The sequence below is a fragment of the Morone saxatilis genome, unplaced genomic scaffold, assembly GCF_004916995.1.
Source record: "Morone saxatilis isolate NCDOM2014 unplaced genomic scaffold, NCSU_SB_2.0 Contig19, whole genome shotgun sequence".
NCBI lineage: Eukaryota > Metazoa > Chordata > Actinopteri > Moronidae > Morone > Morone saxatilis.
The window spans coordinates 6,755,559-6,780,932 of NW_023339751.1; the positions used below are offsets into that span (position 1 = coordinate 6,755,559).

At 42.2% G+C, this 25,374-nt stretch overlaps 3 protein-coding genes across 5 annotated transcripts in view; 2 read left to right on the plus strand and 1 right to left on the minus strand.

Moving 5' to 3' along the window:
• tmem63ba (transmembrane protein 63Ba) overlaps nt 1-16,727 on the plus strand; it is a 23,088-nt gene extending 6,361 nt beyond the window's left edge. The window contains exons 2-25 of one of the 3 annotated variants that reach the window (XM_035663152.1): nt 1,046-1,122; nt 2,203-2,420; nt 2,699-2,778; nt 4,528-4,569; nt 5,734-5,824; nt 5,944-5,981; nt 6,092-6,234; nt 6,590-6,641; nt 6,755-6,863; nt 6,968-7,038; nt 7,565-7,645; nt 7,770-7,893; nt 8,720-8,853; nt 8,979-9,116; nt 9,475-9,628; nt 9,846-9,952; nt 10,077-10,163; nt 10,285-10,350; nt 10,662-10,824; nt 11,144-11,249; nt 11,427-11,594; nt 11,737-11,852; nt 11,934-12,005; nt 13,496-16,727. In XM_035663152.1, coding sequence (XP_035519045.1) covers nt 2,223-2,420; nt 2,699-2,778; nt 4,528-4,569; nt 5,734-5,824; nt 5,944-5,981; nt 6,092-6,234; nt 6,590-6,641; nt 6,755-6,863; nt 6,968-7,038; nt 7,565-7,645; nt 7,770-7,893; nt 8,720-8,853; nt 8,979-9,116; nt 9,475-9,628; nt 9,846-9,952; nt 10,077-10,163; nt 10,285-10,350; nt 10,662-10,824; nt 11,144-11,249; nt 11,427-11,594; nt 11,737-11,852; nt 11,934-12,005; nt 13,496-13,675 — 2,520 coding nt within the window. In that variant the 5' untranslated portion in view covers nt 1,046-1,122; nt 2,203-2,222 and the 3' untranslated portion in view covers nt 13,676-16,727. The remainder of the gene's footprint in view (nt 1-1,045; nt 1,123-2,202; nt 2,421-2,698; nt 2,779-4,527; nt 4,570-5,733; nt 5,825-5,943; nt 5,982-6,091; nt 6,235-6,589; nt 6,642-6,754; nt 6,864-6,967; nt 7,039-7,564; nt 7,646-7,769; nt 7,894-8,719; nt 8,854-8,978; nt 9,117-9,474; nt 9,629-9,845; nt 9,953-10,076; nt 10,164-10,284; nt 10,351-10,661; nt 10,825-11,143; nt 11,250-11,426; nt 11,595-11,736; nt 11,853-11,933; nt 12,006-13,495) is intronic. The other 2 variants (XM_035663151.1, XM_035663153.1) reach the window with 2 other exon arrangements.
• A 1,209-nt stretch (nt 16,728-17,936) lies between these two features.
• Nucleotides 17,937-21,084, plus strand: LOC118329432 (zinc transporter ZIP9). The gene is made up of 7 exons (XM_035663604.1): nt 17,937-18,239; nt 18,548-18,653; nt 18,899-19,101; nt 19,145-19,214; nt 19,594-19,679; nt 19,778-19,912; nt 20,027-21,084. The coding sequence occupies exons 1-7, from the start codon at nt 18,144-18,146 to the stop codon at nt 20,285-20,287; spliced, it is 957 nt and encodes a 318-aa protein (XP_035519497.1). The 5' UTR covers nt 17,937-18,143; the 3' UTR covers nt 20,288-21,084.
• A 1,588-nt stretch (nt 21,085-22,672) lies between these two features.
• On the minus strand, nt 22,673-24,361 carry LOC118329765 (coiled-coil domain-containing protein 177). The gene has a single exon (XM_035664051.1). The coding sequence runs from the start codon at nt 24,359-24,361 to the stop codon at nt 22,673-22,675; it is 1,689 nt and encodes a 562-aa protein (XP_035519944.1).
• Nucleotides 24,362-25,374: the final 1,013 nt, after the last annotated feature.

Below are 25,374 nucleotides of genomic sequence, written 5' to 3' on the forward strand. Positions count from 1 at the left end.
TTGAGAAACCCAACAGCTGATGGTACAATGGTTCAGTGAAATACACTATTTGTAACCACATGTTTTCCTTGAATACTATCATCCTTGACTCCTGAATCCTGATATTTATAGATAGATAATGTATACTGTATATATTGTAAAGATACTTCTTCATTCAAACAGAAAAACACAATACTTGTGCTCACGTCCTTTTCAAGACGTCGGCGTTGAATGTCAAACAGCGTGAACCGTGGCAGTGGGTCCAGGATGTGCAGCAGTGTGGTCGAAGGCACAGGGCGGTGTGTTGTGTCCTCCCTGGGTTGAGACCGGTCCATTTGAACCCTGCGGTCTCTATCGGCTTATTGTTCGGCTCTGGCCGCGTCCCTCCCCACTGATGTCACAGCATACCAGAGAGCGGATAAATGAGTTAGTGTTAGGGCAGATGAGCAGCGGCGTGAACTGCTGCTGGTAGTAGTGGGTCGAAGGGCACAAGTATAGCAGTGCAACTGTGCAAACACTCGCCAGAACACCTACGCGCCTTCTCCAACCCCTTCGTTCAGTCAGAGTGAAATTGGAAACCTCACGTTGTTGGGAAATGGAGGCAGTACGATCAGGACAGGCTGGAGACGCTATCACTCTATCCACTATGAACTCTGTTGTGTTTTGCCACTCCTGAATGGATTGTTCATCTTAAGCTTCTGCTGATATGTCAATAGATGACTAGGTATTGATTCGATTGCAAGTGTTTTTATCTAAGCAGTTGTTTTGCCCTGCCCCTCATATCTGCTTTGGAGTTTAAATGGTCATTTAACTCCTCACCAAGAGTCAGTAAGTGTGGACCTTAGTGTTAGGACGTCTGCTGTGTGCCGGGGGGAGGAAGGAGTTTCGGGACCAGCTGTTATTCTTGGATTATTTTTCCAATCAGTTTGAATTCCTAAGGTTTGAGTAAAGTGCTAAAATCATTGGGGCTTATTCTTGGATCAGTGTTATTGTTCAGATACATTTCTCTTAGGACTTATTAGGTCTCATACACTATTAATGTTTTGTCAATGTTTTCCATCATTAGCCTTCAGGTAGCCTTCTAGATCAACTGCTTGTTGTCTCTTACTGAAGTGCATCGGAGACCAGAGGGAAGAGTGAAAGGTAAGAGAATAAGATGTGAGGCTTCTCCAGCAGGGCACAGCTTTTAGGCGTGATGCGTCAGAGTTGGACAGCCGACTCCCAAAGCTGTATTAAAAGTTAAATGGCCCATTGTTGTGTTCCTTTGACCCAAACGTAGACTGCGTGGGTGAGTCACTGTTCTCCTCCAATCCCCAATACCGCGCGGTACGCTGCAGCGTAAACAAGCTCAGGCAAGACAAAGCAAAAGAAGACATTTGGACTTGATCTTGTGAGCTAAAGACACAGATGTGTTTCAGGTGAAGGGGGACAGAATCAGAACCAAAACAAGAGTGAGTGTTGGTCTATATTTCCCAGTTAACTAAAACCATATCTCGATACGACACCAGTGTTGTTCTCTCTGGATGGAAATAGGGAATTGCCAGTCGGTACTGCAAATAAATTTTCACTTACTGCAGTTATTTTTCTTAGAACAAGTGGAACTATGTGTTTGCACGTATATTGGCCACAAACAAGGAACAAAAAGTGTTTAATGGTTTAAAACAGTGTTTCAGTTGTGACGCATGTGATCAAAAGCGACGGCATGTGACTAGGGACAAGACAGAAGGTCAGTGAACTTAAAATGCATTGTTATCAATGCTGTAGAGTACGGGCAACAAGTTTCATTCATCAAAGCGCCAGAATCTTTCTAAGCAGTGTGAACAGACAGAAAAAAAACATGGGAAATCCACAATGATAACTAAATAAAACTAAAACCTATGAGGCAGTTCACTTAAGGGAGTTAATTAAATCAGTTATTTGTTGTTATTGTGAGTCACCGTCGTTGAACAGGGTTGCCAACTTTCACAAATTGACCGCGAGACTCACAGCTGACGGCACGAAAAGAGGAAACTGACTCACCGACTCTCGGAAGACAATATTGATGTCCTCATTGTCTCTCTCTGCCGCTTTGCCGTTATTAATGTTTTCCCCCTGTGTGTGAAAATGGACGTGTGGCGTGAGGCCGTGCGATAGATGTTACAGACAGTGTGACCTGTTACGCTAGAATGCAATAGTAATAATTAGCATACTTGATGTTCTAACACTTCTGTCTCTTCCCAACAGGCTGTCAAGATGCTGCAGTGATGCACAGAGTGTTGATATTAATCATGGCCACCGGGGCGGTGCAAGGATGCGCCGACTCGGAGAGCTGCCCGACGCCTTCGCCCAGTAACACCTCCAGGGACTACTGTTACTCGGCCCGAATTCGCAGCACAGTGCTCCAGGGCTTGCCCTTTGGCGGTGTGCCCACTGTCCTTGCCCTTGACTTTATGTTCTTCTTGGTGAGTCCTCAATCAGTCAAACGGAGTGCCCACTTACTACAGCCGATTAGCACTATTTGCGTCAAACAACTATATAGCCTTATCACGAATGCAGTGCGAGCCCTTCAGTTTTTGTGCTTTCTTCACAACCCTTAGAATTGAGTTGAAATCCTTCAGTGGGTGTGTTTTTAAATGATAAACGCCTTCAAGCAGTTATGTAACGTTCATTCAGTAGCCCTCTGTATTGTAAATAAAGGGACTAGAGGTGTTGACAGTCGCTGTTTATTTTGTGCTTCTAGGGGCTGCTGGTGGTGTTCTCCTTCTTAAGAAAAGTAGCATGGGACTATGGGCGCCTGGCTCTGGTGACTGACGCTGACAGGTAATTAAAACACGCTGGTCCACACTGGAAGGTCCAGTACCAAGGCTTTCTGATTTGTTAGGCCAACATGCACTGATCAACTATGGTTGAAATTTGATATGTTTACTTTGCAGTCTCTTTATACATGTAACAAGTGCTGAATGCACAGTAGTGGTTAATAATTTGGTACACGCCATTGTCCAAAGTTAACTGCTAACCTAAATAACCTTCCAAAATGATCTTTTACCACCTAAAATAATTAATAATACATCTGTGGTCATTTGTGTTAACCTAAACTTTACTCCCTCTCTTAGATAGATAGATAGATAGATAGATAGATAGATAGATAGATAGATAGATAGATGCTGGGAAATTGCAGTAGTACTAATATAAATAAATGAAATACTAGTTACATACTAGTATTTGCGATCTGTCGTGAAGTGCTAAGGAATTTGTTTTGAGATGTTTGACAAACACGCTGTTATAAATCTTGATGACTGACCCAGTTGCAGGATAAATAAGCCTGTGTTGTTTGTCAGGGTTTGTACTTTACAGCACTTTCTGTGGAGCCAGTTTGACACTGATATGATACGCCTATGGTTAAATAGTGTGCGTTGGTCTACGGGAACAAAATGTGACCAGTATTAAGCACTTGGTGGTTGTTCACTCTGGTTGCTAGCTGACACTTAAAAACAATTACATTTTCCGACCCTACAAGGATGGTTCCCCAGACAGGAAGTCAGTGTCAGCAGTTTCCCTTTTAATGGCAATGATGCACTCTGACACTGTCCTGCTTTGTAACTTGTTACACGGTTTGTTCACTTTGACATGTGACATTTGACATAGACAGGCCAGACCGCTGTAGGAAAAACCCTGAAATAGAGGAAGAAGAAACAAATGATTAGTAACTGTTATCAATTGAAATATAAATAGATCCATTTCCCCGTCTACTTAAAAGCCACTGTCTACGTCTAAGCCCCATGGACTGTAGCTCCCCATTATGGTGTGATGATGTGTTCCCAGATATATTGGGATATTTTGAGACTGATTGAATGGTGATAATAGACGTGGAAGTAGCCAAAAAGGCGCCCGTCAACAGGGACTGCTTCCACTGCTCCTTTTTAAACCGGTACGCCACGAGGCGAAAAAGGCAAACTGATCAAGTTAGGGCGAGCGGGAGATCAGATTGCTACAGACGCTCTTTTTGACTGTGAACCCTGGAAAGTACATGACACAGTGCTCCATCACCTACATCCCCCTGCTGCGTCCGTGTGATGTTGCAGCTTCACTATTTTCGCAGCTGCATGTGAGCAGAGAGTGGGGTTGCAGCACGGTGGGAGGATGAGAGGGGGGTGGCAGCATGGGACACTTTTGTAACAGACAGGAAATATAGTGTTGTCTCATGACACTGCGCTGACTTGAGGTCAACGTCTTGTCTTTTAAATTCTTGTAACTTCTGAAACGTTAATGTCACCTCACCGGGAGGCTTGTTGAAGCGTCACAAATTGGTAATAAATGGTGTCTGTTGTTGTTCCAGCTACATAAGGCACGACTCAAATGAAATGAGTGAAAAGGTTATTATACCATAGGCCTTAAACGCATTTATACGGCTGGGTAACATATACCAGAATGAACAGAAGCCTTCATTGGTATGCCTGTGGTGTAATATGCTTCCCCAGTTTTTTTCTTAACCAGCACCCTTACTGGCCAAACAGGGCCATTTCCTCTTAACTCAGCTGAATGGCTTTGTTTTGCTTCTCTTTTCACCAGAAGAGTGGATCAACGGTACAGTCGCCTGGATGATCGGGAATAGTATGTTATCTCTCCATATTGTAGCCTCACTCTCTTTCTTCACTCCTTTCCCCTCTCTCTAGTTAACATAACTCACAACTCTGGTTGACTCTGCCCAGGCCGCTGTGGGTTTCAGCCGCTTTTTCACTCCTTTTTTTCTCCTCCAGGCATTTCCCAGTGCCAGGCTCCTAATTATTCTCCCTGTCCTTGTCACTCTTGTATTTCTGCTGTTGGGTGTCCCTGTCCTCTCTTACTGCCCTAATCAGATCTGTGTGTGCTAATCTGTGTATTGACCTCTTTATGAAGCACCGACTACTTCTGTGTGAACGCGCTTAATGAGCCGCACAGACGGGATGCTTACTCAGAGAGGTAATGCTTCCCTGATCTGTTGTTGTTCATAGACAGGCCCCAACATGGTGCAGCTCCACTGTATCCTGTCTGCTAGAACTGAGATCCACCATTCCCACTTCTCACAGGAATGTGCGAGAGGAGGACTGATGGTGGATTACAGCCGCAGGCCCTCTCCTCATTCCATTGCAGATCTCTTAGAGCCCTGGTTAACGTCATCCTTTCATGTGGTAGTGAACACTGAACCAATGTTAGAATTCCAGCAGAGCCTTGGTCCTCCTCGTATTTTACATTTTATAAATTGACCTGGAATGACCTCCCTGGTCAATCAAATTACAGTACACAATAAGGTCTTGATGCTGTTTTATGTTCAGGAGAACCTGTGGCTCTGCTGGACAAACTCTACAAACTCTCTGTCTTGATGGTCACTGGGTTTCTGTTTCCTCTGTGAATGTTGTTTTCTGTAGAGCTTTGCCTTCTAACTTTTTATCGCAACCTTTCCTCTGACAGTGATGGTGTACTCAACCTGTGTAAAGTAGGCTCTTCAGTCCTAATGCGACATGAAATGTGGCTGCAGAGATTGTTCCTGTGGTTGAGTGGTTTACCAACCCAAATCCTGTGTTCAGCCCACACAGGATAAACAGGGGTAAATCTCTTCAGTCCATTTCAGGGCATGTGTTTGTGTGTGTCTTTTGTGTTGTCAACTTTTCTATACTAATGGTAATCCTACTCTACTGAGACACAAAGAACTAACATGCCCTTATAGTACATGTTGGTGTTGAGCTAGTTGTAGTGCAACATCATACAAATACTATGTGTTCTGTTTTCTGCATACAGTATGGCCTCTGCCATGACGTCAGACACACAAGAACGCTATGAGCGCCTCACATCAGTTTCCAGCTCTGTGGACTTTGAGCAGAGAGACAATGTAAGTACGCTGCTGTTATTGCAGGATAAAATATAATGTCTCATCTATGATGTACTATATATGTTATGTGGTAACTGGAACAACACCTCTGTTCTTTCTCTCTCTTTTGTTTTGTTTAGGGCTTCTGCTCCTGGCTAACTGCCATCTTCCGCATCAAGTGAGTCAGACTACTCACAGCATATTGGAAATAAGAAAGTTGGTAGAACGTTGTTTTTGAATTCCTCTTAAGTAGTAGTAGTTCACTTTGTATCTGTGTTCTCTCTGTAGGGATGAGGAGATAAGGGAGAAGTGTGGTGAAGATGCAGTACATTACTTGTCCTTCCAGCGCCACATCATTGGCCTGCTGGTAGTGGTGGGCGTGCTCTCTGTGGGCATCATCTTGCCAGTTAACTTCTCGGGAAACCTACTTGGTGAGTCGATTTGGAATTTAGAAATTGAGTAGTGACTCAGTTCACTCTCAGTTTTTTCTCAGTTTTGCTTTCTTTGTTTGACTAGATGATACTGTCTTGTCACTGTTATGTTTGTTTGCTGTTTTTGTCTTCTGACTGAAACTGCCTTCCCATGACCAAAAGTATACAAGGCTCTGCAACCTTTTCTTAACACCCAAAGAATTGTTGTAAACTTTAAGACATGTACAGAACTGTATAATGTAGCATGCTTTTATTATATCAAATAATAACACACCAAGTAAATATGTTGAACGAATTGTACGTGATTAACAAGTGATTATCTTTTTTTTATTTATTTCTTTTTTTTTTTTTACAGAAAACAATGCCTATAGTTTTGGGCGAACCACTATAGCAAATCTGGATGCAGAGTGAGTAATTCATATACCACTACTTTATTATAGATATATTATACACTGTTCTTTGAGGCCTTATGTTGAGTCTCCCCTTTCTAATGCTGTCACTTTGCCCTTTTTTTCTTCAGTAATGCACTACTGTGGCTGCACACCATCTTTGCATTTCTCTACCTGTTACTGACGGTGTACAGCATGAGACGGCACACCTCCAAAATGCACTACAAGGAGGATGACCTGGTGGGTGGCATGGCTTCAGAAAATTGCTTTTTATTTTGTATACACTCCTTGCACATGGGTCTGATGTTGTTGGTAATTACTTCTCTGTCTTCATTTCCATGCAGGTGAAACGCACTTTATTTGTCAATGGAATCTCCAAATATGCAGAGGAGTCAGAGATAAAGCAACACTTTGAGTAAGCACCATCCAGGATCACTGGTATCCTGGCGCCACAGTTAATATCTCAGAACGCTTAAATCTGTCTGCTCATAAAAATGATACACTGCTCTGTCGACATGGCACGAAGTTGTGCAGTAACTGTATTAAGGTGTATAAGGGCCATGCCTTTTCCTGTTAAAAGCAGCTGTCCTGTCCTGGCGATATGTTTGGAATCAGACAATGACAGGCCTATATGTGTAATTGTCCGTAATAGAAGCCAGATGAGCACGAGCATGCAAGTCATGTGTCAAGATGGTTGAGGACTGAGGAAGGGGTGTTTGGCTCAACTCCTAGTCAGCCAAATGGTATTAACCGAAATCTTATCTTTGTTAGTGCACTGCAAAAAAAAAAGAAAGAAAGACACTTTTAGTATAAAAGAAAAACTATGAAAGCCTTTTACTATTTGTGACTGTTGGATTTTTACTTTTTTGGGACTTTCTAATATGTCTTCATTTGTGCTTTTTCAACATACTTACTTCTCCCTTCCTGACATTTTTTCACAGGCAGGCGTATGAAAACTGTGTTGTACTGGAAGCTCGTATCTGTTACGATGTGGCCAGGCTGATGTATCTGAACTCTGAGAGGTAACAATGTTTTAACCATAAGTGTCTGATTGTGTGCATTTGCCCTGGGGGATGTACGTTTGTAGTCTTTCATTGGCTCCAGGACCTGAGCCTCAGTCTGACACAGCTGATGTTTTGCATGCAGGAAGAAGACAGAGCGCAGCAAGAAATTCTTCCTTGACCTGCAGGCCAAGGAGCACATTGCCACCATGATCAATCCGAAACCCTGTGGACACCTTTGCTGTTGCGTAATCAAAGGCTGTGAGCAGGTCAGACATATTTTAGCTTTATCTCAAAACAACACACTACTGAAACCTGTTAACAGGATGATACGAGCAGCGTATTTAAAGGGGAAGATAAAGAAGGCATTTATCTGATTTTACGCTACACTTAAAGATTAATGTGGAGAATCGGCCTAAGCAGGAAAAAAACATTTAAACAATGTAACATGCCAGTACCTGCTCATAGAATAGCCAGGAAACCATATATTGTTGCATCATCTGTAACCCACATCTAAACATAATTTTGTATATTGTAGCCATTTTTGTTTTGGTCACAATGCAACTGTTACATACTGTATATGGCTATACTGTAAAGATGCATTATTGGTAACAATGCAAGCTGCTTGTTTATAGCTGCAAGGTCATGTGACACATGCTAAATGGTTGGATGAGGAAAACAGATTAATGTAACTACATAATCACTGCATAAATGGAAGAATTTTGCGATTTCTTTTGATAAAATTAAATTGGCCATACCCATCTCATTAGTGAACTGAAGCACAATTCTCATCTTTTTATAACAATTTTTTCTGAGGTCTTAGTCTTGTGTGTGTCGTTTTTTTATTTCCTTTATTTATGGATCTCCAAATCACATTGAGTAAAAGGGTCCCATGAGTTTAGAAACCAAGATGGACAACAAGTAACATTTAAAATTACACCAAAAATACAACATTAACAACTTTTCTTAGCCTGTTGCTGTTTCACAGTATCTAACTACTCATCTACACTGTTATTACATAACTAAAATCAACTCATGTTGTCATGATTTTTGTTTTTTTAACTAAAAAAAAAACCATGTTCATGGTGTTCACAGGAAGAGGCAGTGAGCTACTATACCAAGCTGGAGTCACAACTAAAAGAAGAAGGAAGGAAGGAGAGAGAAAAGGTTAACAGGAAGCCCTTAGGAATGGCCTTTGTCACCTTCCAGAACGAGTCCATAACTGCCATGTAAGTACATTTACATGTGGTAACTGGTAATTTGTGAGTGTGACATTGGTTTTTAATTTGATGGTTACTTAACTCTTGACCCACTGTAATGTCTGTTCTTTGGTCGGGTGGATGTTTCTTTTCAGAATCTTGAAGGACTTTAATGCTTGCAAGTGTCAGGGCTGTCACTGTCGCCGGGAGCCCAAGAGCTCTCCATTCAGCGGCAAGCTCCACACACAAAACTGGACTGTCAGCTACGCCCCTGATCCACAAAACGTCTACTGGTAAGAACACAGTCAGGTCACATATTCTGTCCACAAACTGCAAACTGGGCTGCATTTTATTTAGTTATTAATTACATAACTGCACCCATTGAAAAGGGCGGTTACATTTTGGCAGAATAAAAGTACAGAATCGCAAATACCCAAAGGGAATTCTACAAACACAGACTTGTTCATTTGTGATGCTGTTAATATCAAATTGAGTAATAATTATTCTTTAGACCACTTTGAAGAAACTTTCTCTCTCTCAGATGACAAACCAGTTTTTGAGCTGCAGTATCAGTTTACTGGCCAGCTGTGTCCATAACTGCGGGTCTTCGCCCAGTGTCAGTCTAACCGCTACATAACCTTCATCCCACAGGGAGCATCTGTCAGTGGGAGGATTCTCCTGGTGGATCCGCTGCTTGATCATCAACATTGTCCTCTTCATCCTCCTCTTCTTTCTCACCACACCGGCCATCATCATCTCCACCATGGACAAGTTCAATGTTACCAAACCAGTGGAGTACCTAAATGTGAGTGTAGAACATTTTAAAGACGCTTTCTGTTGGATTTTCTTTCAGAATTCTTTTTTTTTCTTTTTTTTCGGTAAAGGATCTGTTCAGGCATCTTTATCATTGCCATACTGAGCGTTTATGTCCAAGCCATCACAAGTCTGCATGTTGCTGCAGAAGCACAGGAATTCACCACTCATTTTCCTGACACAACATGTCTCTTTGATCTGTCCTCCAGAATCCAATCATTACCCAGTTCTTCCCTACTCTCCTTCTGTGGTCCTTCTCCGCCCTACTTCCTACCATTGTCTACTACTCTGCGTTCTTCGAAGCCCACTGGACCCGGTATGGTTTACACTTCCTGCCGTCAATAGTTCAACATATTCACGTTGTCTTTATTGCTATTTCAGGTTGTTTGGCTGTGTTGTCTGTTTTTTTAACATGTGAATATTACCTTTGTCCTTTGTAGGTCAGGGGAGAACAGGACCACAATGCATAAATGCTACACTTTCTTGATCTTTATGGTCTTGTTGCTGCCCTCTCTAGGACTCAGCAGGTATCAGATGTTTTTGATTTCTGCCCTGCAACATGATAAAATGTAAAGCTATACATACATTTGTTTTTGTCAGACTAAATATTTGAGCCGATTCCGTTACCGTTTCCTTGTGTTTCTGCAGTTTGGATGTTTTCTTCCGCTGGCTTTTTGACAGAAGATTCTTGGCGGATGCAAAAGTGAGATTTGAGTAAGTAGCATCATTTTATTTTTTACATACAACTCAGACCACTGCAGAACGAAGCAGAAAAGCAGGATGAAATGTCTTTAAATATACACTGCAAACTGTCCACTTTCTTTGGTACCATATCTAGTTTAAATATATTGAGAAGAACCATTATTTGAAGCTAATTTCATTAATTTAGAAATACCCCAACTAGGTCTCATATACTTAAATTCATTTGGATTCAAACTGGCTTCTGCAATAATGCATTTTGAAACTTCAGTGTGAGTCTGACCTCAGTCTTTAGTGATAGTGACTTTTTTTCTTTGCCCTTCTAGGTGTGTGTTCCTTCCTGACAACGGAGCCTTCTTCGTGAACTATGTCATTGCGTCTGCATTCATTGGTAATGCCATGGACCTGCTGAGGATCCCCGGCCTACTTATGTACATGATCCGCCTCTGCCTGGCCCGCTCTGCAGCAGAGAGGAGGAACGTCAAGAGGGTTAGTGCGTCCCTGCCTACAAAGTTGAAATCATAAAGTAGTAATTAATAGCTGGTTATGATTTCTCTCTTACATAAACTTTACTATAAAACTGAATGGGGACTGAATATTGTCACTGTTGAGCACATGCCAAATTTAGAAGCTAAAATCAGAAATCCAAGTTAAATGTCATAAAATGCATAATGTCAATAAATTCTCTAGGATTTTAGGTTGGTGAAAAAAAAAATTGTGTGTTAATCAGCTTAATGTAATATATTCAAATTAGGATGTTTAGATTTGGTATTTTCTTTAAAATCATATCATTGTGTCTTTAATATAGCACCAAGCTTATGAGTTCCAGTTCGGGGCAGCTTACGCCTGGATGATGTGTGTCTTCACCGTGGTTATGACCTACAGTATCACCTGCCCAATCATCGTCCCTTTTGGTGAGTTCTGCTGGGTTACTGCTGTTTCACATCAAGATAGTGCGCTGATTAGCCGCCTGCAGGATAAACACACAGTGGGCAGGGAGCATTCAGTGGTTCTGTTCACCACACAGAAGCTCTTCAGCAGGCCTAATTGGATTAGATCCACTAATTATTTTATCTCCCTCCTCTGTGCAGGACTGATGTACATGCTACTGAAGCACCTAGCGGACAGGTACAACATGTACTACGCCTATCTGCCATCCAAACTGGACAAGAAGATCCATTCTGGAGCTGTCAACCAAGTGGTGGCCGCTCCCATTCTCTGCCTTTTTTGGCTTCTGTTCTTCTCCACTGTTCGCTCTGGTAAGATGAGGACTCCATCTACAGGCCTCTGATGTCCTAACATGTGCCCAAATTTATTTACCGTTCGTCTGCCCCTTTGTCTGAAGCATCATTCAGTACAAGCACCTGTTTCACGAGTGTCCCTCCACTTTCTTTCCCCCAGGTTTTTCAGCTGCAACGTCCATGTTCACGTTCGTAGTTTTGATCATCACAATCATTATCTGCCTCTCTCATGTCTGCTTCGGACATTTTAAATATCTCAGTGCTCACAACTACAAGGTAATTTATATTAAATTCAACAGTATTTCAGACCAGCATTATATTCAACTGCTTATGTTAAATGCATGTTTTCTGTCCTAGATTGACACCCAGACCGTGGACGGGTTGGAGAATGGGCGTCCAGTGTGCGCTATTGCTTCCAACAAGGCAGCAGTATGTATTCAGTCATTATTTTATAACAATATGAGCTTCAGGATCAAGCATTGGAAGAATATAGGACATATTGCTAAAACTTGTATCTGCTGACCACAACAGCAAAAGTCAAAGTGGGTTGCACACTTGTAGTTCTTATGTTGATCTGAGGTCTCATGTTTGTTTTGTCAAAGCATAAAGTCAAACAGCTGTAGCTTTATAGATCACATATGAAAATTTGGAAAAGAAAGGTTGAATTTATTGAATAAAAACGGACACTTTAATGATGGCATAACACCCAACTTAAGTCTGATTTATACTTTTGCGTGTAATCGATGCCATAGGTATGGCATAGGTACGGCATAATCACGTACGTCGTAGGCCTATGTGTACCTTCCCATAAATGTAACTACACATTGCGGTGACTGCAACAACTGTGATTGGTCCACTTGGTGCGTGTGTGTGCATTGTCTGAGAATGGGAAGTGACTCATGTAAAACCCAGAGGAGTTAATAATGCTGTTTGAAAATCCCTTTTCTAACATACACACACATTCTCAGACAAGTGTGTCCTCACACACAGACAAACAGGCACACATGGGACGTTGCCTCACTGCATGACATGCATCTTGTCTGTCCCCTCATATTCCCTCGTCCTTTCGTTTCACGGGCAGCGAGGGGGGAATACGAAGCGTGGAAAACACCAGACAGTTTGGGGAGTGAGATGAGGGAGAGTTTCAATTTCAGTCAAAAATCAATACAGTAGCTTAGAATCCCCAAAGCCAACTAGCATTTAGCAGAGCTATTTGAAGAGCAACTGTGACAGGAGCATAAATAGAAGCACAAGTATAAATGCTCATAACGGTATAGGTGACAGTAATAGATTACGGTGTATGCTCTTCATAGAGACGATGTTCAACATGTATAAATCAGCCTTTAGGACCCAAATACAGCAGAAAATTCTCTCCATATGTACACAAGAACACAACAGATTATTTTAAAAGATTATTTCTTGGGCTTTTTATTGCCTTTTATTTTGACAGAGGAGCTGAAGAGTGACAGGAAAGTGGTGAGAAAGAGAGAGAGGGAGGTTTGACATGCAGCAAAGGGCCACAGGTTGGAATTGAACCTGGGCCGCTGCAGTAAGGAGTCAGCCTTAGTACGTTGGGCACATGCTCAACCAGGTGAGCTACCAGGGCAACAAAGATGAGAAAATAAATTAAGGATGGAGCAAAAAGGTAGAGATCAGTGTTTTTGTATCTTGAGAAAATGCAAGGAGAGGGTTTATCAAATATTTTAGACAAGCATTCATCCATTTAAGATATTTTATGAAATATTTTAGCCAAATGCGTCTAATTGGTTTACCCTCTATTTCTGCAATATTTTGTAATGAAAAGACTTCAGTCACACATTAGTGGTATTAAATGTATGACTTATTTTAATGGAACATTGTTTACTGTTAAAAAAATCCTTTCAAACTTTAAAAATTCTATATCTTTTTCTCCCCTACAGCAAATGTACATTGCTCAGGTACTTCAAGACCCAAATTCAGAGGAGGCTGGTTCAGGCAGTGGCGAGGAAGACGGCCAGGGGTCCTCGCAGGACGAGGAAATAATAAATGTGGAAAATGGCCTAAATGAGGACTTCCAGTCTGGTGAGGACAGCCTCATTGATAATGAAGTGCGACACTGATACTCCCTGGACCAGAAAAATAAAAATCCCCTGAGTTTAACTGGAGGAGTGCACTGAATATGTGAATTAAACCAGGAACTGAACCAACAGTTCTCCAAAGCATCTCAACCTCCATGGAGGGACTCTACACTAACATAAGCACACTGTCTACTAAGGATTAAATGGATTGTCGCTCAAGGACTTTTTACTGGGTCTCACCAAACAACGTCTTCTGTCTGTGTACCTGCAGAGGGAATCTACTCTGACAATGCAGCAGGGCAGCAACATCCTACTGTCCTGATAAAGCTCAAGACACTGCGAAACACTGCACATGGACCCTTGAAAGAAAGACACTAATGCACAAATGAAGAATATTTTGCCTTGTCTTGTAAGGGGATTAATATTCTGGTATTTCCTTAACATTACTGCACTTGAAAAAGAGGACCTGTCCTATAAGCTCGAGTTTCACTAAGGTACTGTAGTACAGCATGCCTTCAAGTTCAAACGGTGGAGGGATTTTCCTGTAATCCTTTGTCAGTATCTCTAATTGTCTGCACTACTGTATATGCTTCCCCTCAATAAGCAGCTGGCACAGGGGGAGAAACAGGAGTTTTCCACTCTACCAGATAGCTTGGTCTGTGCTGATGTGATGGTCTCAAAATGGTTCTTCCAATTCCATAGAAGCCTTTCAACAACAAAAAAAGAAAGAAATCACTGCTACTAACACTCCTCGCTTTGACACTGTACAGCTACAAAACTCTGGATTTGTAAAATAGCCTTTTTTGACATGGTATTTATTTGTAGGCATTGAATTTTAAATGCTACCAAGCTTGATATACCCCTAAACTGTTGAAGAAGATAATATTTTGGAACACTACATTAATTATGATCTTTTTTAGACGTTCAGTCTCTGAGCCTTTGTTGGGACTTGCTGTTGGACTGCTGCTACTGATGCTGCCCCAGTAGGGGGACTGGAGGCCAGGAGCCTGCTGATCCCTTTGTGTTGCTCAGAGGATGAAGAGAAAGGCCTTTTTTGAGTTTTTTTTTTTTTTGTGGGTCACTTTCAGATGATACTTATTGTGACTGGTTCTCTTTATCTGTTGTTCTCATTTGTATCTTATTTGACAGTATGTTTACGTCTTTATGTAAAGATTTTGAAATTAGCATTCAGTTAAGGTGTCTACTGATAGTTTTACGAATGAGCTAATCTATATTTTATCACTCGGCCCTCTTCAAGTCCTCTTCAGTGCTAACTTTTATGTAGACACTTGGTCAAGTAGGTAGCGTATTGTAACTTCCAGTGGCCATTGAGAATTGTTACAGTTTCCCATTTGCCAGTACTCAATGCTGAGTTGTAGATTGTTTTAACTCAGATTTGCGCAATTTTGGTGATAACATATCAAACCTTAGGCTAGGCCACTCAAGAGACTTACACCTGTGGATCAGATCTATGTTTTAGTCACTCATTTTTTGAAACTTTAGCTTTATGCAATTCAATACCACTATGCCCTCCCGACATTTAAAACAAAATGGAAGATATATTCATTGTTTTCCTTCTATTCGTTGTTATGAAGTAATAAGTGATAGACTTACACAGTTGTTGGTTCCATTTGCAGATCGAGTTACTAGCTTTGTAAGGCCTCTGCCAAGAGCAATAGCCATGCACTACTCCACACTTGATCATGAAACATGTAGATTAAATGTTTAACATATTTTAGATCTGCCTCAGCCATATTAACCTGCTTCTTTTCAGGTATCAGGAAGACAAAAATGCATACTTTAACAAATACTAAGTAACAAATTATAATGTGAAAATGCAGTTCCCACACAGTTACGACCTTACTCAGGATTTATCAAGCTTCTTGTTTCTGTCATTTCCTTTCTTTCATAGTCAAGACAACACTATGTGCCGCCCCATTAAACACAAATAAGATTGTTGGTAAAGCAAGGCGAAGTGCTGCAGACACAGTACCACTGCAGTCTGTCACTGTGGACCATTTATTATTATTGGACCATAATATGAAACACGTCTTGTCCAGCTGCTCAGAGAACCATTGCGGGAAATGTGCACTAATCTTACTTTCACTTAAATGATTGACAGAGAAGGGCACGCCCCCTGTGGGCGGGTGCAATGACGACAATGGTGAACCTTAACTGTTTCCATAATTTGTTCATGGATATATTCGCACCACATATGACTATATAATTATGGTACTAACAAGACAATTGTTTGACACCATTGAGTCTGGTGCTCTTCTAGTCATGATAAGGTGATTTTATACTTTATACCTCTTCATTTTTATACCTCCGAGATGTCTTGAAATCTCTGAATGTGTCCTGTCAAAATAACGTATACTGTCCAGCTCTGAGGGAGATACTTAAAAAAAAAAATTCTCATCTTGTCTAACAACTCCAGTGCTTAAACGCTGAATGTAGATTAATTCCACAACTTTTGGTAATATGAAAGTGGCTTAAGTAATCGTGTGATTGCTGTATTTAAACAGCTTCAAAAGGAGGGTTCATTAGCTAACCAGAAATTGTATGTTTTATACTGTAAAATAACTTACTGGTGTCCAGTCCCATGTTATGGCATTTCATTAGAGTACAGATCTACAGTCTGATGGTTGAAATGATTTCCAGTAGTCTTGTGCTAAATTCCAAGTCTAGGATCCTCAGTTTATTTTAGAGTATCTTCATAAGATCTGCATAGACAGCGGGACTCACTGGAAATAGATGGATTGTTTTTTTTTTTTTTTTTTGGAAACAGCCAAGCACCCTCTAATAGAAGTTCTCAGCTTGTTTCTATAATGTATTCAGAAAGGGTGGTAAGATGTCTCTGCGCCTGAAAACTGTGCACAATTAGAATGTGTTTTTGTCTGCTTTGCTTCTTTTTTTTTTTTTTTTTTTATGTTCCTACATATTTCTAGATAGGAAGAGTAACAATGGCAGATCTCAGCATTTGACTTGCTCATTTTATTATTATCTCCAAAGGGCCGTCTGTACAACAGATATATACTGAAATATATCTGTACCCCCCAGCCTTTGAAACAATAAATCTGTATTTAATCAAGTTTGTTGACTATATGAGTTTTTTTTTTTAACTATGCCCGGCACATAGTCACTTAAAGCGACAACATGTAAATTTAAAAGAAGAAATAACACATCAAAATACACTCTTTTTACTGCTACAGCTTTACTTGGTCTGGCGAGCAGCAGCTTCTGGTGGCTAATGTTGGCAATCTGATGATACATGTTGCTGTGTAACGGATATTCAGTGTGTCTTGTGTGTCCCAAAACTCTACTCAATACTAAATCTATACATCATAAACTTAAAGGTATACTGTTTCAGTGGCACGCAAAACAAACACGAACAGGAAATGACACAATACATGCTCCATTAGATGTCAGTCACACAGCCACATTTTATACAGTCACTGTCAGTTCAATTTCATACAGACTTTAAGATCTCAAGCTTTACTACCCACAGTTTATTTATTTAAAGCTGCAAGCACCGCCTCTATTTCCTTTGTGCATTGCATTATGGGAGAATAGTGTCTATGAGCAGCACACTGAAAAATCAAACATTTAGTATGCATGCTGGAGTATACTTAATGTCACCTTTACAGTGGGATTACATGTAACAGAGTTATGTAATCTGGATACAGAAAAAGGCGTAGTTCATCAGTTACAGGAAAAAAGATTAGATCAGATTACAGTTACATTTATTAAAATTATTATTAAATTATTAGCAGGATTACAATTTTAAAATCATTCCAGCTGTGAATATGGTCTATTTTTAATGCTAAAAATCTTGGTGTCTGCATTTTCAGGTTAAACATGTATAATACAGGTTATATTGTTCTGTTGAATATAGAATATTGATCACCTTATATCACCTTATTGATATTTATTTTCTCTTGTTTTATTTGCATAGCCTATTTGGTTTTGCAGTCCATTTTTAACAACTAATTAGTCAATTACATTTTTAAACTTGGACACACATCTAATGTCTACTGGTTGTGAATAATTCAACCACACAAATATTCTTTTTCTTATGTATTTTAGTTTTAGAGGCCTGAGGAGATAAAATTATATCATAAAAAAAGGTGATGTAGCAGAAATATATATTTTCCCAGCGGTGTAGTGGTGCCTGGAGTAGTGGTTACTCTTTAATTTAAATCAATATATTTATATATATTATTTATATTTAATATCTATTTAAAACAGTCTTCCAGCAAAGGATAAGCGCAGGGTGCAGTTCTCGGGGTCAGACACTGGGTGCTGCTGCTCTGGAGGGAAGTGCAGCTGTGCAGAGCAGACAGACCGAGGCGCGACGTGGAAAGCCAGAATGTCAACTTATCTCCTTCAATGCAACGAATTCTCTCCAGCGACAGCATGAGAACCGGATCTGAGAGCAGGATCTAACGCTAACATGTAACATGTCTGCAAACTGAGTCTCCACCTGAGTGAGGAACTACCTATAGTCGCCATGGACGGCGGGTTGACTATCACTTTGATATCAGTTGCGATGTTTGTAGGTTGTTTTTTACTTGGATTCATCCCACTGTTGTTCAGACTCTCTGAGGTGAGTGTCCTCTTGTGTTTTATTTTATTATTTTATTTATTGGCAGATTTCCATCAAACGATTCAGTCCATCAAAGGTTTATTTTAATCCGTGGTTCAACTGATTTAGCAACTGGAGGGCTGCCCACATACACATGATGCATTACAATGATTTACACCCGGAGATAATGTTTTTACCTTCATGAATGAGCCTTACTGCTGCATTATTTGCTTACTGTCACGGAAATCTGAGAAACCGCTCCAGGTTGTGTCTGACAAATAAACTGTGGTGGGGGGGAGAACCAGCTGAAATCATGTGTCTGTCACCAGAAAAGCCTCCAGTTTGTCTCCATCCTGGGGGCAGGACTCCTGTGTGGGACAGCACTGGCTATAGTCATCCCAGAGGGAGTGGGCTTACTGGAAGAGTCATGGAGAGGTGAGCAGTGTATGCAAACACAACTGGACTCACAGCCTTGAGCTTTTCCCCGTTCCCTTTTGGTTTTCAACCGATCACACATAATCCACTTCTTCCTCACCACTAAACTTAACACCTGCGTTTGATTGTGACCCCCCCCCCTTGAGATCAAGCACATGAGGATGAAAGCAGGCTAAATGTGTGACGCTCTGCCTTCATGTGGATTTGATCAAAAGCTCTTCCCGTCCTTCATCTTCTCTCTGCAGCCTCCTCCTCCTCCTCTGATGTACCATCCGGCCTGAATGCCAGTGATACGAATGCAACTTCCACAGAAAGGGGCCCGCCGCCTCGGTTATTCATCGGGGTGGCTTTAACGTTCGGGTTCACCCTCATGTTTGTGGTGGATCAGATTGGAAGTTACCTTTCCATGCGTGGCAAGTTTGCAGAGCTCTCACACCAGTTTCATTTTGCAGATTAACACCTGTACACACATCTTTTTATTTACCTTGCAGTGTCTCATTTCAGGCCAAACGAACCGTGTTGGCATCACGGCCACTTTGGGGCTGGTGATTCACGCTGCAGGTACTGACTACTGATCTAACATTTAATGTACACTTCACACTGTTTGCCCAAGGTACACAGGATGTATCAAGGAATTCCAGACCACAAGCATGGAAAATTCCCAGCAGAGCACTGGTGTTGTTCTTTTCCTCATGTGACACGGCATGTGATTCCTTCACTGTTGAAGTCTTTTATGTTTTAAACGACTTCATTTCAGTCTATAGCACAGCCTGGAGGCTTTAGCTTCAGCTCACATCCAACTTTGGCAAAAAACCTGGCATGCAGTGTGGCAAAAAACATCAAACCAGACTCATGTTCAATGCTGTTGAGAAAATCCACAAACATGGATTGAAGAAGTAGATTTTTGTGACCATTAATAAGGTTTTTGTTTTGCGTATAGCTGATGGATTTGCTCTGGGTGCTGCTGTGGCCACGGGGCAGGTGACAGTGCAAGTGATAGTGTTTTTTGCTGTCATTCTACACAAGGTGAGGTTCCCTGAGAGCTAAATATATGGTAGTACGGACCACAAACAAGGTGTAAAAGAGCTGATAATAAGACCTGACTCATCTTTCTTCACTCCTAGGCTCCTGCAGCTTTTGGTTTGGTCTCCTTTCTGATGCACGCAGGCCTTGAAAAGAAGTACATTCAGGGACATTTGTTGGCTTTTTCTGCTGCTGCACCTATAGTTGCCATCCCCACGTACTTCATACTACACGCAGTAAGCACACATCAGCCATGTTGTGTCCATCTGATAGAAGACGTGTAATATCACAGTCATTATACAGTTTCAGCTGGTGGTTCAGTATTATCTGACTTGTGTTTGTGTCCACAGTCTGCCAGTTCATATCAGAGCCAGCTCAGTGCGACCGGCGTGGGAATGCTCTTCTCCGCCGGGACTTTCCTCTACGTGGCCACAGTGCATGTTCTCCCTGAGATCAGCAGCAGCAGGACAGGCCAGCCCGCCTCCGACCTCCAGCAGCCCCCCGGAGCCGAGGCCCACCAGCATTTACACCTGGGGCTCCTGGAGAGCCTCACTCTCATCCTTGGGATCGGGCTCCCGATGGTGCTCGCTCTTGGGCTGCATGACGACTGAAAAAGAAATGCCAGGGCAGTTAAGTGTGGCGCTAAGGGCCGCTGTGCCTGAGGGGAAAACTGAGCTTCTGTCTAATATACTGTACAGTGTAAACTACTGGGATAGAACAATGATGGAGCGGACAACATGTGCCTTGAAGGAGAGCTTACCTTGGTCCAGCTATTGTTTGTGTATCAAAGAGCTTTCCAGTATGTGCAACGAATTTGATAGCTAATATATTGTCCTCAGTGGACTGATTTTCCATTCCAAGGTATAATTTGTTGCCAAGTTTGAATTCAGTAAGCCCTCTTGGGGCTCTTTTATTATGTCTGACAAAGATACCGAGGACATGGCTTTTTTGAAGGTGGAAATCCCAGTAACTTGATAGAATTACAGGAACAATCAAATAATCTGTTACCCAAACAATAGGAGATCTAGGTTGTACATTTTAAAATAATGTCTTCCTTGTTTGTACAGTCTGGAGCTTGAAACCAGCTCCAGACTTTTAGTCCATGAATGTGCAATAGTGCAGATAATCAAGACAAAGGATGTGATATCCTTGTGATTTTGTGCAGTGGTGTAATTTGTTTCATAGTACAGCGGATGTGAGGAGGAACATCAGCAGCAATAAGTAGGAAGTCCAGCAGCTCCTGTTAAATGATGTGAGTCTAACAGAAACAGGTGACTGACAGCAGATACAGAACATAACTGTATCATGTTAACTTTATTTGTTATCTATTTGCTAATGACCCCTGTTGTTTCTCTCTCCTTTTTAGCATGTGCAAATTAAAAAATGTATTTCATTTTATGATAGCTTATCCCACTGCTTAATGTCTGGTTTTCTTTGGTCTTCAAACGTGTTTTTTGATACAGAGGTAAACTATCTGATGCTGATTCATATTTAATGGCCAAAGTGTCATATAGCACCTGCTTTTTATCAGCTACCCCGGGGGAGCTGGGCACAGGTGTGCTAAGTAGGATTACTCCAGAATTAAATAGAAATATGGGAACAAAACATCACACTTTGAAGAAGGATTTATTAATTAAGATTTAATAAAACATGCAAAAAGTTAGCCAATCTAATACAAATATATACAAAACTTGATTCTCATAGCAATCTGATTATTACACAATATATATGCTATACAACATCACACCACTAATGGCTAAATTCAGCAGTTTCTTATGGTCCAGAACAGAATTGATGCATTATGAGCTTTTATGTTTATGTCCTACACTTAAAAATGTTATTCTACTTGAGTCCATAAATTATGGTTCTGCTTTAAACTTGTAATGTAATAACAGTTCTGCCTAATCTGCCCTACCTAATACATAGAGAACATTTTTAGATGCTTCTAGTGAGACATGGTGACATGGTGAGACACTGACGATAGTCAGACGACCACAAAAACAACACAATGGTCAGCTAAACATTAACCATCACGCTGCAGCTTGGCTCATCTTCAACCTCCTGAAAACGTCCCACAATTCCTCTCTTATCTGCACTCCACTGGCTGCTAATGGTGGCTCATATCATATTAAAAACACTGATGTCAGCCCTCAGGCACCCCAATGGCTACAGACCGCAATTTAACCCTTAACTCTCTGGTCTGCAGCCTGATCCTCCGCCCTATAAAGCCAACCATTGTAGGGCTGTAAGACCACACTGTGCTATGGTGGATCACTTGATACAAACTCCTTGTTACCATAAACCTCCATCCAATATGGGTTGTAACAAACAAAGTCATTATGTGTGTATTTATCTAAGAAAAACAATGAAGCGGAGTGGCTCACAGGGCTGGTCAAATAAATCACAGGTCTTACAAGATGATGTAGACTAGAGAAAATCACACAGTGTAGAGAAAATCACACAGTGAGTTGTTTACAGCTCACAGATATATGCAACCTGATATTAAGGGGACACAACAAGCTTCAAGCACTGCTTTAGAGTTTATTCTCCTGATGGCAGGACACTACATGGTCCACTCCAGTTTCATTCTAAACTTTTAGGAATTTAAATACCATTGTAAACAAGAGAAATGGAAAATATATGGCACAATCTCAGGGACTCTTACACTGCAGCATTATATCAAATGAAATGTGTGTTTGTGAGTCATTAAACTCCTAAAATCACAGTTGTGGAAACATCTCTGACACCAAATGATCCACAGCATGTTCATGGGCCCCACCATTCACCCTACAGCAGCACACTGGTTATAACACATTCAGATACTTGTATGGCATGTCTTTACATTCCTAGATTGCAGATAGGAGGGGATGTTTTCCGGATTGTTTTTTTCTTATTTTACCACAGCTCCTATTCTACCTCTGTATGAGCTGATTATTGCCTGAGCTGTGCTGAAGCATGTGCGAGGAGGTGCTGATGTTGGGAGTTAATCGTCTCTTTCATAGTTTCATGTGGTGCATGGAGGCAGTCAGCTGAGCCTCCAGAGCCATCTGATCAAAGGTTCTTCTGTGCGTCTGCTGTCTCACTCTCTCCCTCATGTGAAAGGAGGCCAAAGCCAGCCTGTGCGCCTCCTCCTGTATCTGCTCCCGCTGCATCCGAAGCCTCTCCCTCTTCCACTCCTTCACGGAGATGCAGCTCTCTCTGACCTTCCTCATCGCCTCCTCCTCTCTCTGCATCCTCTCTCTCAGCCTCTGGTGGCAGAGCTGCCTGTGTCGGTTGTGCTCGTGTGTCTGCTGGGCTCTGGCCCTGTGCCGGGCCGAGGTGTGCAGGGCGGCTCTCTCCATGCGCCGCTGGCTCAGCTGCACCAGGATCTGTTTGTGTGTGAGCTGCTGGAAGCTCTGCAGCTCGGCCCTGAGGCGCGCCCTCTGGATCTGCTCCTCCTCCTGGGCTGCCCGCTCCTGCAGCTCCCTCTGCCGTGCCTCTACGGCCCGGGCACGTATCTCGCAGGAGTGTTGCAGCTTCTTCTCCAGGGTGCTCCTCATCTGCGCCTCCTCTTCCTCCACCTGCTGCTCCACCTGCTGTTTCAGCAGTACGTGCCGGAGCAGCTCCTTGCGATTCCCCTCCTCCAGCCTCTTCTTCTCCTTCTTCTCCTGCGACACTTTGCTCCTCCTGGCATTCTGGTCCTTCACCTCTGCTGCCTGTCTCTCCCTCTCTCGCTCCCTTTTCTCCCCTTCCTCCCTCTCTCTCAGCAGCTTCTCCTGGCAGCGTTTGCGCCCCTCTGCCTCTTTCTGTGCCGCCTCTATCTTTTCCCTGCGTTCTGCCTCCACCTCCTCCTTCAGCCTCCTCCACCTGTCTTCTTGCAGCAGCACCTCCTGCTCACGTTCTCGGGCTCTCTCTTCCTCCCGTAGCTCCCTCAGCCTCCTGCGGGCCTCCAGCTCCCCACGCCACCGTTGCATGTTCTGCTTCAGTTTCTTCCTCCTCTTCTTCTCTGCCTCAGCCCGCTGGTTCTCCTCCTGCCTGCGGGCCTCCTGGCGCTCCTGTTCCTCCTGCTTGGAGAGCTTCAGGGAGGCCTGCTCCTCCTCGTGCTTCACCAGCATGAGAGCTGCTATCTTGCGGTCTCTCTCCGGCACAGTGACACACATCTCCTTCCTGATGTCCTTAGTGAGCCTCTCCAGTTGCATCTCAGTCGCCGGGGAGTGCCGGAGGTCTCCCAGGCTGAAGCTGCAGATTGTGCTCCTGTCCGGGTGTTTGGTACCAGCAACCGAACAGGAGGACCTGCTTATAGATTTCCCTCTAATGCACAGATCTGCATATGGGATGGACCCCGGTGAGAGATCTTTGGTTTCAGGGACCACTTCCAGGCCTTTACTCTCACCACCTGGCCACCTGTCCCCAGCCGCCTGGATAATCCTCTCCCTCTCCTCCCGGCACATTTGCAAAAGCTTCTTTCTCTCCCTTTCGTAGGTTTCATGCATAACTCTCACCGCCTCGAAGGGCGCATCATTCTGTTCAGCAATCAGCTCGTTCAGGGATTTAATCAGAAGTTCAACAGGTTTGACACCCAGACGTGCACAGGACTGCAGCGAGCGGGGGCTTGTTAAAACAAATGGGCTCCTCTGCGCATCGGCCGAGTCAAAGTTGTTCAGGTCCAAATGAAGCCCTGGAGAGGTGGACCTCAGCTGCTCCATGATGCAAAAGAAAAAACAGCTGAATTACCTGGAAGACTTCAGGCGCTGCAGCAATGTGCTCCTGCTCCTGCTCCTGCTCCTGTGGTGCTCCGGCACAGTCTCAGTCAGTCTTTCCACTACGGAGAGGTCATGGAGGGATTAGCAGAGGCTTTCCAGACAAGCAGCAGTTTAATAGCAGCTCACTGTCTCTACCTCAGCTGTAACTAAATGACACACAGGGAGGCTTAAAATGTTTCCTCCAAACATTTTAAAACAGCTTTATTCAAAGGCTACAAAAAATGAGTAAAAAAAAAAAAAAGTTAAATAAAGCATACATCTGGATGACTTTTACAATTTGTTGAGTAACAATTTGAGTGTAATACATTTAAGTATTCAGTACACACACACTAAAAAGGGAAAGTTTTCTCTAATTATTTCAAGCGAAAATTCTAAAAAAAAAAATTATTAAAAATAATAATAATAATAATTTCAGGTAAACAGATTAAAAACTTATTTAAATAATTTAAAAAAAAAAATAGAAAAATGTCCAAAAACCGTTCACTTCCACCGTTGTTGTGAAGGAAACTACAAATGATCCCAGCTGGAAGTGACGGAGAGAGGACGCTTCTGGTTACCACGACAACAGCAACAACCAAAATACAGAATAAAGAAGAAGAACTAAAGAACTATCATAGCGCGCACCCTGCCGGCGAGTGACGGTGGGATGACCACGTGGACGCGCTGACGTGCTTTGACCGCCTGATGACGACGACTACTGAAGTTGGTGTCATTCTCGTCGGTAAATGTGAAACTTTGAGCTGCAGTTTTGTTTTTAAACTTTAGCAAAAAGAAAGAGGGGGGAGGGAATATACTGTGTGTACAAAATCAAAATCTATTTTTAGTTGTATATTTACTTTTTAAATAGTTCAGTTTCAGTATTTATTAAGAATAATAAACACAATGCCATATACAGTCCTATATATTTATCTATATTTATCCTCTATACAGTTCTCTACATTTATTTATTTTATTTG

Coding starts and splice junctions, on each gene's coding strand:
- LOC118329432 (XM_035663604.1), top strand. CDS start 18,144: ATGGACGGCGGGTTGACTATCACTTTGATATCAGTTGCGATGTTTGTA. Junction 18,240..18,547: donor TGTTGTTCAGACTCTCTGAG/GTGAGTGTCCTC, acceptor GTCTGTCACCAG/AAAAGCCTCCAGTTTGTCTC. Junction 19,215..19,593: donor GCTGGTGATTCACGCTGCAG/GTACTGACTACT, acceptor TTTTGCGTATAG/CTGATGGATTTGCTCTGGGT.
- LOC118329765 (XM_035664051.1), bottom strand. CDS start 24,361: ATGGAGCAGCTGAGGTCCACCTCTCCAGGGCTTCATTTGGACCTGAAC.